Below are 12,377 nucleotides of genomic sequence, written 5' to 3'. Positions count from 1 at the left end.
GCATCTCAGACAGGAGACCAGCATGCATTGCTGCTGGGGAGCGGGGTTGTCTGTACGGGTTTTGTTAACTCATCTTTGGAGGTAAGGAGCGGAGAGAGTGTCAGAGGGAAATAAAAATACACCCAAGGATCCCCCACCTTCTGTCGAACTCATCAAACTGTGGGTGGCACCATCCGCCCCCGCTGCTTCATTCACACATGAGCTCATCTCAGCCGTTATGTGCAGCCCAGGGGAGGTTAGGAAACTTGGTTTCCCGGACGGTCCTCTAACTGGTGTCACTTCACTGAAACTCTAACAGACAGCGAGCTGTACACAGTCTCCAGGATCTCTGTGGATTTATCAGTGTCCTGTTGAACCAGGAAGTCAAGTTGACTCTGTAGTTCTGTTAAAGTCTGCATAAAACCTAAACATACATGACAGGCAGCAACACATCTCAAAAAAGTAGAGACAGGGCCATGTTTCCTATTATGTAGCATCCCCTCTTCTTTAACAACAGTCTGTAAACGTCTGGGAACTGAGGAGACCAGTCGATGGAATTTTGGGAGAGGAATGTTGTCCCATTCTTGTCTAATGTAGGGTCCTAGCTGTGTCTACATTGCAGGATTTCTCCTTTTCTGATGCTCCAAACATTTTCTATTGGTGAACAGTCTGGACTGCAGGCAGGCCAGTTCAGGACCTGGACTCTTCTCCTGTGAAGCAATGCTGTTGTGATGGATGTGGTATGTGGTTTAGCATCGTCTTGCTGAAATAGTGGCAGCCTTCCCTGACAGTGACATTGTCTGGATGGGAGCATATGTTGCTCTTAAACCTCTCTACTTTTCAGCATTGATAGTTCCTTTCCAGATGTTAGAGCTGCCCATGCCATAGGCACTAATGCAACCCCATACCATCAGAGATGCAGGCTTTAGAACTGAGCCAGGAGAACAAGCTGGATGCTCCCTCTCCTCTTCAGTCCACAGGACACATCATCTGTGGTTTCCTCTGACCACAGAACAGTTTTCCATGTTTCCTCAGTCCATGTTAAATGAGCTTTGGTCCAGAGAAGACGGCGGTGTTTCTGGATCCTGTTCACATATGGCTTCTTCTCTCCATCATCCAGCTTTAACTGTCATTGGTGGATGGCACGGCCAACTGTGTTGACAGATGATGATTTCTGGAAGTGTTCCTGAGCCCATGCAGTGATTTCAGTCCAGAATCATGCCTGTTTTTAATGCCTGTTTCAGCCTTCACAGAGATTTCTCCAGATTCTCTGAATCTTTTGATGGTATTTTGGACTGTAGATGGTGGGATACTCAAAAATTTCTGAAACTGTTCCACAGCTTTTTGCTGAACCTCTGCCCATCTTTACTTCTGAGAGACTCTGCCTCTCTAAAATGCTCCTTTTACACCCAGTCATGTTACTGACTAACTGACATGCCAGATGGATTTGTTTCACACATGCATCTGGAAAACCTTCAATCCTAAGTGTTTGGGAAAGGCCGGAGGATTTGAAAAATATTTGGAGTGTGATTGGATAAAAGTTCTCTCTGTCACATCTTTATGGGCCAATCAGAGCAGCAAAACATGTGACATAGCCGCGACCGAGGTGTACGTGTGCAGCTAGGAGTAACATTAACCATGGCGACTGTAGACATGTCAGTACACGACTTTTGTTGTTTTTAAAAAGAAAATAACTCACTGCTGTTCTTTGTTCTTTTAACCAAGAAATGTCGTGAAGTTCTGATACAACTGGCGCTTTAGCAGCCTTCACGCTAATGTTTTCCGCTGTAACGGCACGGCCTCTTGTTGCTGCTGACTCCGTCCCGCCCAGAAGTACTGACCCTCATCGCTGATTGGTCCTGTCACTTTCTAACCGGGCCCAAACGGTTCAGGCGGGAGCTTTGCGAGATTGATTCGCCATTGAGAAACACAGAAATGGGCGTATCCATCTGCTTTGCAAGGTTACAGCTAACCCCATTAGCAGTAAAATGATTCTCCAGCTGTTTCCCATTGGTACCACTTACTTTTCCAGCCTTTTGTTGCCTGGTGCCTACATTTTCGAGACGTGTTGCTACAGTCAAGTTCAAAATGAGCTAATATTTTTTTATGAAATGGTAAAATGTCTCAGCTTTAACATCTAATATGTTGTTTATGTTCTATTGTGAATCAAATATGGGTTTAGGAGATTTGACAGTCATTGACTTCTGTTTTTATTTATATTTTACATAGTGTCCCAACTTTTTTGAAATTTTAGTTGTTAATTATGTAATTATTACCAGGTGGTTCAGTGATTTAATGAACATCTACATGCTACAGACTGTATTTATATAACATTGTAAATATGTAAATACCTTTCAATAATATTAATATTTTTATAGCAATGCACACTTTTGTTTCCCTCTTACATATGTGCTGCTGATTCACTGTGCTCTTATCTTACTAATTAATAAAAAAACAGTCTGAAAACTCTTGATAATGAAAAGTATTGACGGCCTTCGTGATCGACTCCAGCTGCAGCCGCTCCATGATTCCTAAACTCAGTAAACAGATGTCAGACCAGAGAACGGCTTCATTAGTGAGAACGGCGAGTTTGGTTGGAGCCTTTTGACTTTTATAAAACACACCTGAGTCGAACATGTGAGTAACAGATGGAGGGGAGCGGGAGCTGTCCCTTCAGGTCGTTTAAAGTCTTGCAGCCATTAATTATAGCGCGATCTGTGCGTCCCCTACACATCAGAGAGAGAGCCGGCGAACATGGAGGGAAGATGTGTAGGTTGAAGGTGGTTTTATTGATCTGCTTGTCTGTGGGTGTCAGAGAGGCAGTGTATCTTTGAGGGATGATTAAATTATGTGGGCTATGTCAGGGACCGAGTGTAGACGATTTTTCAGCCTGACAACTAAACCGAAGGATGGCTGCTCTAGGGAGGGAGCGGAGCAACGGCAGGGCCTTAAATGGAATCTGGTGCAGAGGCAGGGAATGTGGCAGTGCTGATAAACACAGACGCTCACGCACTAAGCAAACAAAGCAGGGAGAAAAACAAAAACCGGGACATATTACATAAAAGATCCCATTTAAACTGAGACTTGCATTATTTTATGCATCATTACTGAGACTGATAAGGACAGAGATTTTGCAGAATTGCAGCTCTGACCTAAAGCAACAAACGCTCTCTCTCTCTCTCTCTCTGGTGGAGCAGCTGTCCTAAGGGAGTAATAAAGGAGGCTGGTAATTGAGATAGACAGGGTTCATATCAGAGACCCAGGCCAGGTCCCTAAAGTCCAGGTCCTTTAGTCAGACTGCCCCTGAATCGAGAAGAGGGAGTCACAATTCATGTGGATCAAGTTGAGCACAAAGGAGATGTGAATGAGAGAGGCTCTAAATATGTACTGTCTCTTTAAAAACACCAAATCAGCTCCTAGTCCATCCTCTGAGCTGAACGATGCATACAGAAGAAAATTCTAAAAAATTAAAGATAAAATAAAAATCGACAACCTTGTTAAGCAGCCACAAAATTACAATTGAAAATAAAAATTCATAACTATGGGAAAATCTGGTTCTCATCTGGTGGTTCAGGACCCAAAAGTGGATCGTGAAGCTCCTTTTCAGTGGAAAAGGGGTGTAAAAACCCTGAGTGGACATTAGTGGTGGGCTATAATGTTGTCACCGGTAAAAAAATCTTCCACATAATACATTTTTGTGACACTGTCACAACCGGTTACACAATCTCTGTCCCAGTTCATCCCAAAGGTGCTGGATGGGGTCGAAGTCAGAGCTCTGTGTGGACCAGTCGTGCTTCATGAAACCATGTCTTTCTAGTCCTGCTTTGTGCTCTGGGGCACAGTAATGCTGGAATAGAAAAGGACCTTCACCAAACTGTTGCCACACAGTTGGAAGCACAGCGTTGACCAGAATGTATTAGTCTGCTGAAGCATAAAGTTTGGCCTTCACTGGAGATAAGGGGTCTAGCCCAGACCCTGAAAAACAGCCCCATATATCCCTCCTCCACCAAACTTTACAGTCAGACAGGTAATGTTCTCCCAGCATCCTCCAAACCCAGACTCACCCATCTAACTGTAAACAGAGAAGCATGACTGGTAACTCCAGTTTCCCACAGACACTGGACTTGATGATGTGGGGCTTGCATGCAGCTGTTGCCATGGAAACCCATTGATGAAGCCCCCGCTGCAGTTTTAGTGTTTACATCAATGCCAGTAGAAGTACTGTAATTTTTGGATCAATTAAATCCCACAAAAAGCTCACACGCCTGGAGATGATAGGAAGATCAATCCACATTGGCAGGTTTCTTCAGCAGAGAATAAATGAATATATAATCTAATCAGGGGGTTAGGTTATTCCACGTTTGACCTTACGCCGTCCTCTACATCAGCAGCCATTAATTTCCTGTTTGGCGTTAACGGTGATGGAGTCTTTCATTATCAGAGCTTATTATGTCTCACTTTGAGACACAAACTGATAAAGCTGCTGGACACAACGGATGAAAACACGGATCTCTGCTGAGTAATGGTGCGGCTCTCCTCTCTCCCTCAGTCTTATTTCATAAATCAAACAAGACAAGCCTCGTCCTGCTCCGATAGAGAGCAGAGATCTGATAAATGACAACCACCAACACATCGTACACTGCAGCAACTACACGTCTAAGAACAGAGACTGACTGGGCATGACAGAAGGCAGATGTACAAACACTCGCCAGGACACAGTCAGAGGGCTTCAGGTCAGGTCAGGTATAGGAGCATGTTCTGGTTCAGCACTTCATCACGTCAGCCTCGGTCCTGTACTGCTCCAGACTGCAGTGTTAACTTCGTCCACTAAAACTATTTGTCGACAGCTTTTTTTTCCATGACAAAAACAAGACTAAGACTAACAAAAATAGATCTGTGATGACTAATACTGACAAAAATGAAGTTTAGTTTTCGTCAAGATGACTAAAACTAGACTAAAACTACAAAGGATAGAAATGACTAAAATGTGACTAAAACTAAAATGCATTTTATTTAAAGACTAAAACCAAGACTAAAATTAAAAATAGCTGCCAAAACTAACACTGCCAGACTCCTTCGGACCATCTTCCAGGGCTGCCCCATCTGTCCAGGGAGCTGATCCCTCCACAACACATGCGGCTACCTCTTAAGGTCTGGTCCAAGCCACCGAGTCCTGAGCACCCAGAATGTGGTGAATGTGGTGCAGCAGTGCAGCTGCCACTCCCGTATCGAGCGGTTAACGCTCCACATCCCTGCTCTCCTGCTACTGAAATGATATGTGTCCTACTAATGAAGTTGTATAATGGAGTGTGTGTAAAAAAAAATGTGTGTATCTTATTAACATAAAGGAATGCACTCGTTCAGTGGTTTTCAAAGCATGAGGAGGGCCTCCCCTGGGGGGCGCCACAGAGCTTCAGGGGAGGCGCGGAACCATAAATCAGAAAAAAAGTGATTTGCTTTGCTAACTTCTGCTGTGCATGGAGCAAAATAAATCGACTTCTAGTTACTTTAAGGTAGCGATACTCAGCGTGTGATTATTATTGGCTCTTTGATGTCTTCATTTTAAATATCATTTCCCCAAAAAACCTTACAAAGGGGAACTTTTATGCCCCTTCATACCATTTTTTATTACACTTTTCATCCATTTAAGCATCCTTTTGTCATTAAATACCCCTTTATCTTACTTTTGCCCATTTATGCCACTTGCTTTTGCCACTTTTTTCCAATTTTTGCCCCTTTTCACTGTTTTTTGCCATTTTTTCATCCAATTAAGCATCCTTTTGTCACTAGATACCACTTTATTTCCTACTTTTTCACTACTTCAGGTAGTATTGGCAGTAAATTCATTACTGAAATCAAATAACTGATTACCTGGTAAAGACGGATGTTTAAGAACATTTGCAGACAAAAAATATCAAAGATATAAAAATGTTCAAAATATTTAGAATTAGACATAAATGTTTGAAAATATGGTTACTTTTTTTTTTTTTTTAAATCTGAATCTTTATGTGGGTGGGGGTTCACTGAATGAATAACTTTCTCTTAGGGGAGGCTCACTCTCACACACTCTGAAAACACCTGCACTAGTTTATGTTAAGGTATATGTGGCATTTTTAATGATTTTCAGTGGGACTTCTTTTGTCAGAAACAAACATGTCAGTTTTTGTGTAGCTTAGCCATTTTAGGCTTATTCAAGGACCTGAGATGACAATTCTAAAAACGTTTACAAATATCCTCTAGAAAATTTGACCTATATTCATTCAACATGGCTAAAATGGCCTGAATAAAAAACTGAAATGGCATAAAAATGTTAAGCTCAGCATAGAACCTCAGAATTTCAAGGGGATGAGATGCTGGTGAGGAGCGCTCTGAAAGTGAGGTGAGGACTACCAGTGCCAGAAACATCAATTCCTGTATTTTTTAAAGCTGTAGCTTTGGGAGTGGAGAAAAAATGAAAACAGCTTGAGTTTCATGCAATGATAAGTTTTAATTAAAACTTTCTGAACTTCTTTATAATCTTTTTACAACTAAATAATTCTCAGGGTGAGTCAGGGTGCTGTTGTTGCACTTTCACTAGTGTGGACACGCTGGTGTCTCTTCAGGTGACTTGACTGTCGGAACCACTTCCCACACTCCTGACACCCATAAGGATTTTCTCCAGTGTGGATCCTGATGTGAACTGTCAAGGTGCTTGATCGGCTGAAAGTGTTCCCACATCGTTCACAGGTGTAGGGCCTTTCTCCTGTGTGGACTCTCTTGTGACGCTTCAAAGAAGAAGGCCAAGCAAAAGCCCTCCCACAGTGGTCACAGGAGTAAGGCTTCTCTCCTATGTGAACTCTCTTGTGGCTGTTCAAAATACTAGGCTGAGTAAAGCTCTTGCCACACTGGTCACAGGAGTAAGGTCTTTCTTCCATGTGGATCCGCTGGTGAAGCATCAGCTGTCTGGATCTATGGAACAACTTCCCACACCAGTTACAGCAGTGAGGTTTCTTCCTAGCTTGGATTCTCCCGTGATGCTTCCAGAGGTGCTGTTCACAAGTTCTCTCCCCACAGAAGTCACAGGGAAAACCTGTTTCAGGATCAGTGGAAGGTCGGGTTTGTTCCTCCTGGCGAGAGCTGCTAGGATTCCTTCCAGGCTGTTCCTGCAAAGACACAACAGGACAGAAAAGGAGACGATCGTAAGACGGGATGAAACAATCAGTTCAGATAGCTGCACCTGTCCTACCGTGAAGTACTAAAATTGACTCAATGCATCTTGAAACCAGGCCACTGTAACTGAATATTGTCACAATTCAGTGTTTCAGATCCTTAAACTAATTTTAATATTAGACAAAGATAATCTGAGGAAATGCAAAAGTCAGTTTTAAATTTGGGATTTCATTTTTCAAGGGATAAAAGCCATCCAAACCTACTTGGCCCTGTGTGAAAAAGTCATTGTGCTAGTCAACCCAGACATCCTCATCCCAGCAACACTTACAAACAGCTTCCCAGCTGAGGAAACCAAAGACAAACCGGTAACTTTCCTACCCCCAACTACGCCTCGAGATCCTGTCCATGAAAATCACAAACAGAATCAGAAATAAGGGGCAGACACAACTCTCACTTTGGTTGTACAAGAACCCAATGACTCACCACAACTGCCCTGTAACCACATATTCCTACCTTACTGCCCACATGACCCCCAGAAAGGACGCTACTGTAGGCCTTCTCCTAGTCCGCAAAACACATGTAGACTGGAGCAAACTCCCATGCTGCCTTAAGGAGTCCTGCAAGGGTAAGGAGCTGGTCCACTGCCCCATGATCAGGATGGAGTCTGCATTGTTCCGCCTGACTCTGAGGTTTGACAGTCAGCCAGAGTCTCCTTTCCTGTACCCTAGAGCAAAAATTCCCTGGGAGGCTGAGTAGTATGATACCCGATAACTCAAGCCCACCCTAGGGTCCCCTTTCTACAAAGCGCGAACCACCACCCCGGTCTGCCACTCCGGAGGCACTGTCCCAAACCTGCTGATGCTGCAACCCTCCAATCCAAGGTGTCCACCAGCAGGTTCTAAGGTCGCTGTTACCAAAGGCACCGACGGTCTTCAGGCTGCAACTCCTAACAACCATTTCCACAATGTAGGCAGCTGAACACGGAGCACTCAGACTCCATGTCCCCTTCCTGCCCCGGAATGTGCAAGAAGTTTATCTGGATGTGGAAAATAAATGGCCAGCTACCCTCTGATTCACTGAAGAAGTCTTCAATATATCACCGCTCAGCCAGGGGCCTGTGAGTATCCCAACTCCCCTCACCCTTGGCAACTTGGCAACTCTGAATAAGTAGAGAGTCAAGCCCCTCTGCAGGAGTCTGGGTCTAGAACCCTGGACTAGGGCCGGACAATTAATTAGATTTTGATCGTGATTTCAATTTTGGCTTCTCATGATCATAAAAAACATTATAATCAAAGAAAAACGATTAATGTGTGCTTCAAAGAGTATTTCTGGGTTGTGTTTTTGGCTGTGTTATTAGTGTTTTTCGCATGTAGCAAATTTTGCAAGTTTTACAGGAGCGCATATAGATTGGATATTTTTTTTAATAGTTTTTTTATTGCTATTATTTAATATATTTTTTTTATCATTTTACTTGTTATTAATTTATTTCTGATTGTTCTTTTAAGTTGTGGTTCAATAAATACTCAAATTTTGAAATCAATGAATAATAGTGTTTATTAATCGTGATTTCAATATCAATCAAAATAATCGTGATTATTATTTTTGCCATAATCGTCCAGCCCTACCCTGGACCACTTGCTGTAAATCAGGGGTGTCAAACTCCATCACAGCAGGGGCTGGATTCTGGATTCAGGTCCAACCTGAGGGCCTAACAGGGTCACCTTTTTAACCAGAAACTGTCAACCTCATTTCACTAGTAAAAAAATATGAAATAAAACCTGAGCACTGATGATAACTGATTTTGACATTTAAAAAGTTAAAAAGATAAGTTTAAAGGCTCACAATCTGAGAAAAGTAAATTAATAAGTTCAAAAAGGGCAAAACATGAAATTGAAATTGAAAAATAATGTTTTTAAAATGGCAAATAAGTTAGAAATAAGTGAAAATAATGAGTTTAAAAGGTCAAAATATGAAATAAAATTAGTAATCATGAAATTAAAAGTCAAAATATGATTCAAAATTTTAAATTGTGAATCTAAAAGGTCAAACTATGGGATTATAAAGTCAAAGTTTGGAGTTGAAAACATGAGATAAAATACAAAATAAATGGTTGAAAAGGTCAAAACATCACTTAAAAATTAGAATTATGAATTTTAAAGCTCAAAATATTATATGAGAAGTCAAAATTATACGTTAAAATGCTCAAAGTATGAAATTAAAAGTCAGAATCCTAAGTTTGAGTCCTAATTGTGAGATGCTAAATTGAATATGTGAAATCAAAACACAAATTAATTTCTTTTCCCACATTCCTGACTTCTTATCTAAATAGTTTTACTCCTTACTTTTCAGATTTTATGACTTAACAAGGATATCTTAAATCATCAAGGATAAGTTCACATTTTTATACTTGAGGAAATCTGCAGACCTCAGACTGATGGGCCAGTTTAACAGAAATATGAGATCATCTTGAGGATTTAACTGTTCCACGGGCCGGATTTGGCCCCTGGGCCTTGAGTTTGACACCTGTGATCTAAAGGTTCAGTGAGTAGAATGGAGGATATTAGAGAATTCTAACTGTCAGATTCTACAAGGCTCTGGTCTGTTGGTAACCGTAGTAACCAGTGGAATCTAAATCCACATAGCTCTTATTTGGTCCTTCTGTGGTAAACATGGAGGTTTGAGATGGCTCAGAATGATTTAAGGACATAAAAATCTATTATCTATAATAATCTAAATCTAAATCTAAATAATAATCTATATAAAACTATTTTTATATATCCAGCTGATTAAACACTGATTTAATCCTCCTCATAAATATTATGCTCCATTTTTACCAAGCTTGTTGGACTAAATGCTCCTAAATATCGACTTTTAACAGTGTTAAAATAACTCACCACTTCAGCTGAGCTCATGCTGCCAGTTTCAGTCTTGTTCTCAGGATGCTCCAGTTGTGAATCCACTCTGAGATGAACAAATAAGTCAGAGAACAGTCAGATAATCCAGATTACAGCAGAGTACAATGGTGTGACAGCATTAATCTAGTCAGACATTTCTAACTCTAAAAGCATTTTAAGGCCTCATGATTAAAGTTACTGGTTCTCTCAGTAACAGCAGCTGAAGCTCCTGTTTCTCTGGTAAAATCTCTGACTTAGCAGCTAACTTTGATCAGATATTTAAATAAATTTAATATTTAAACACTGATGATTAACTAGAAATGAAACAGAGAGCTTGGGAAGGAGTTGTCTTACCTTCAGAGTGACTTTAGCTGTCTCTGCTAACATGCTTCTTCCTCGTCGTCTCGTTGTTGACGCATGCAGAAGATTGAACAGTGGTTTGACAGATGCACTTGTGGTTTCCATGGTAACAGAGACTCATTCCACAGACACAACATTCTAGGGGAGTTTTACAAATAAGCACCCCAGAAACTATGGGCAGGTCAGGTCAGGGATGGGAGCAAATGCTGATTCAGCACTTTGCCACATCAACCTCAGTCCCTTACTGCTCTGGCCTCCTGATGACCATCATCCAGGCCTGCTCCAGGACCACGCCCCATCTCTCCAGATATCCTGGACCAGCCCACCGGGTCATGGGCACCGAGTATGTGGTGAGCTGGATGAGGCCCTGGCAAGCGCGCAAGGTGCCCGCAAAAGTGCAGCTGCCATTCTCGTATCAGACAGATGACCCTTCCTATCCCAGCCCTCGTAAGCAAGTCAGCATTAGACACACGGTGTAAGAATGAAACCTAAAGTGCAAAGGCAGGTGAACGACTCTACACTGGAGAGGGCTGGATATTAAAACAGGTTATAAGCTCATTTTAGCATGACATACAGATACAGACTGTGCTTTCTGTCCGTGCTCTTGTACGTATTTGTGCACGTTCTCTTGAAGCTTGCAAATACAGGCCAAACATTACAATACCACCAGTACTTGTGGGGGTCAGTGTTGAGTTATATAGTCAACAGTTTTTGGATGTCTACACCTCACTGCTGCTTAAAAGAAGGAGGCAGAGCATGCACGCAGTTTCATTAACAACTACTGGTCTGGCAGGTAAAAATATTGGCCTCAGTTTTGAGAAAAATGAACAGGAAGTGGTGTGACCAAGGATTTCTTATGGACATGATTTGTGTTTCAAATCATGTTGACAACAAGGGAGAATTTTTTTTTAGTTTTTTTTTTTCGTACATGGTCACAGTCAAAAAGGAGCTGACTTAATGAACATTTAATTTCAATATGACAACCCTAATCCCAAAAAAGCTGGGTTACATAAACAACTTTCTTACCATTTCAGGAAAATATGAGCTCATTTTGAATTTGATGGCAGCAACACATCTCAAAAAAGTTGGGACAATGCAACAAAAGGCTGTAAAGGTAAGTGTTTCTAATGGAAAACTGAAGCAGCATTTTGACACTAGCTAGGTTAATTATCAACAGGTCAGGAACATGACTGGGTATAAAAGGAGCATTTTAGAGAGGCAGAGTTTCTCAGAAGTAAAGATGGGCAGAGGTTCACCAATCTGTGAAAATCTGGATCTAAAAATTGTGGAACAATTTCAGAAAAGATGTTCCGCAAAACTTTGAATCTCTCTCCATCTACAGTCCGTAATACAAACAAAAGATTCAGAGAATATTGAGAAATCTCTGTGAGCAAGGGACAAGGCTGAAGGGGCCCTCAGAGGCCACTGCATTAAAAACAGGCATGATTCTGGACTGAAATCACTGCATGGACCCAAGAACATTCCAGAAATCATCGTCTGTCAACACAGTTGGCTGTGCCATCCACCAATGACAGTTAAAGCTGGATCATAGAGAGAAGAAGCCATATGTGAACAGGATCCAGAAACACCGCCGTTTTCTCTGGACCAAAGCTCATTTAACATGGACTGAGCAAACACAGAAAACTGTTCTGTGGTCAGAGGAAACCACAGACGCCGTGTCCTTTGGACTAAAGAGGAGAGGGAGCATCCAGCTTGTTCTCCTGGCTCAGTTCTAAAGCCTGCAGCTCTGATGGTATGGGGTTGCATTAGTGCCTACGGCGTGGGCAGCTCTAACATCTGGAAAGGAACTATCAATGCTGAAAAGTACAGAGAGGTTTAAGAGCAACATCTGCTCCTACCCAGACAACGTCTCTGTCAGGGAAGGCCTTGACTGTTTCATCAAGACGATGCTAAACCACATACCACATCAATCACAACAGCATGGCTTCACAGGAGAAGAGTCCGGGTCCTGAACTGGTCTGACTGCAGTCCAGA

General features: G+C 41.9%; 2 protein-coding genes across 2 annotated transcripts in view; both read right to left on the bottom strand.

Annotated features, from left to right (window-relative positions):
- Nucleotides 1-12,377, bottom strand: part of wdr11 (WD repeat domain 11) — a 127,892-nt gene that overhangs the window by 77,553 nt on the left and 37,962 nt on the right. The window lies entirely within an intron of this gene.
- LOC121510961 (gastrula zinc finger protein XlCGF49.1-like) lies at nucleotides 6,525-11,856 on the bottom strand. Its single transcript, XM_041789391.1, has 3 exons — nucleotides 10,377-11,856; nucleotides 10,023-10,089; nucleotides 6,525-7,121 (listed from the first exon to the last, which is right to left on the bottom strand). The coding sequence occupies exons 2-3, from the start codon at nucleotides 10,038-10,040 to the stop codon at nucleotides 6,528-6,530; spliced, it is 612 nt and encodes a 203-aa protein (XP_041645325.1). The 5' UTR covers nucleotides 10,041-10,089; nucleotides 10,377-11,856; the 3' UTR covers nucleotides 6,525-6,527.

The sequence above is a fragment of the Cheilinus undulatus genome, linkage group 6, assembly GCF_018320785.1.
Source record: "Cheilinus undulatus linkage group 6, ASM1832078v1, whole genome shotgun sequence".
In the NCBI taxonomy this organism is placed as follows: Eukaryota; Metazoa; Chordata; class Actinopteri; order Labriformes; family Labridae; genus Cheilinus; species Cheilinus undulatus.
Note: the sequence above shows the minus strand (reverse complement) of the source record. Positions and strands in the feature narration are given on the sequence as shown.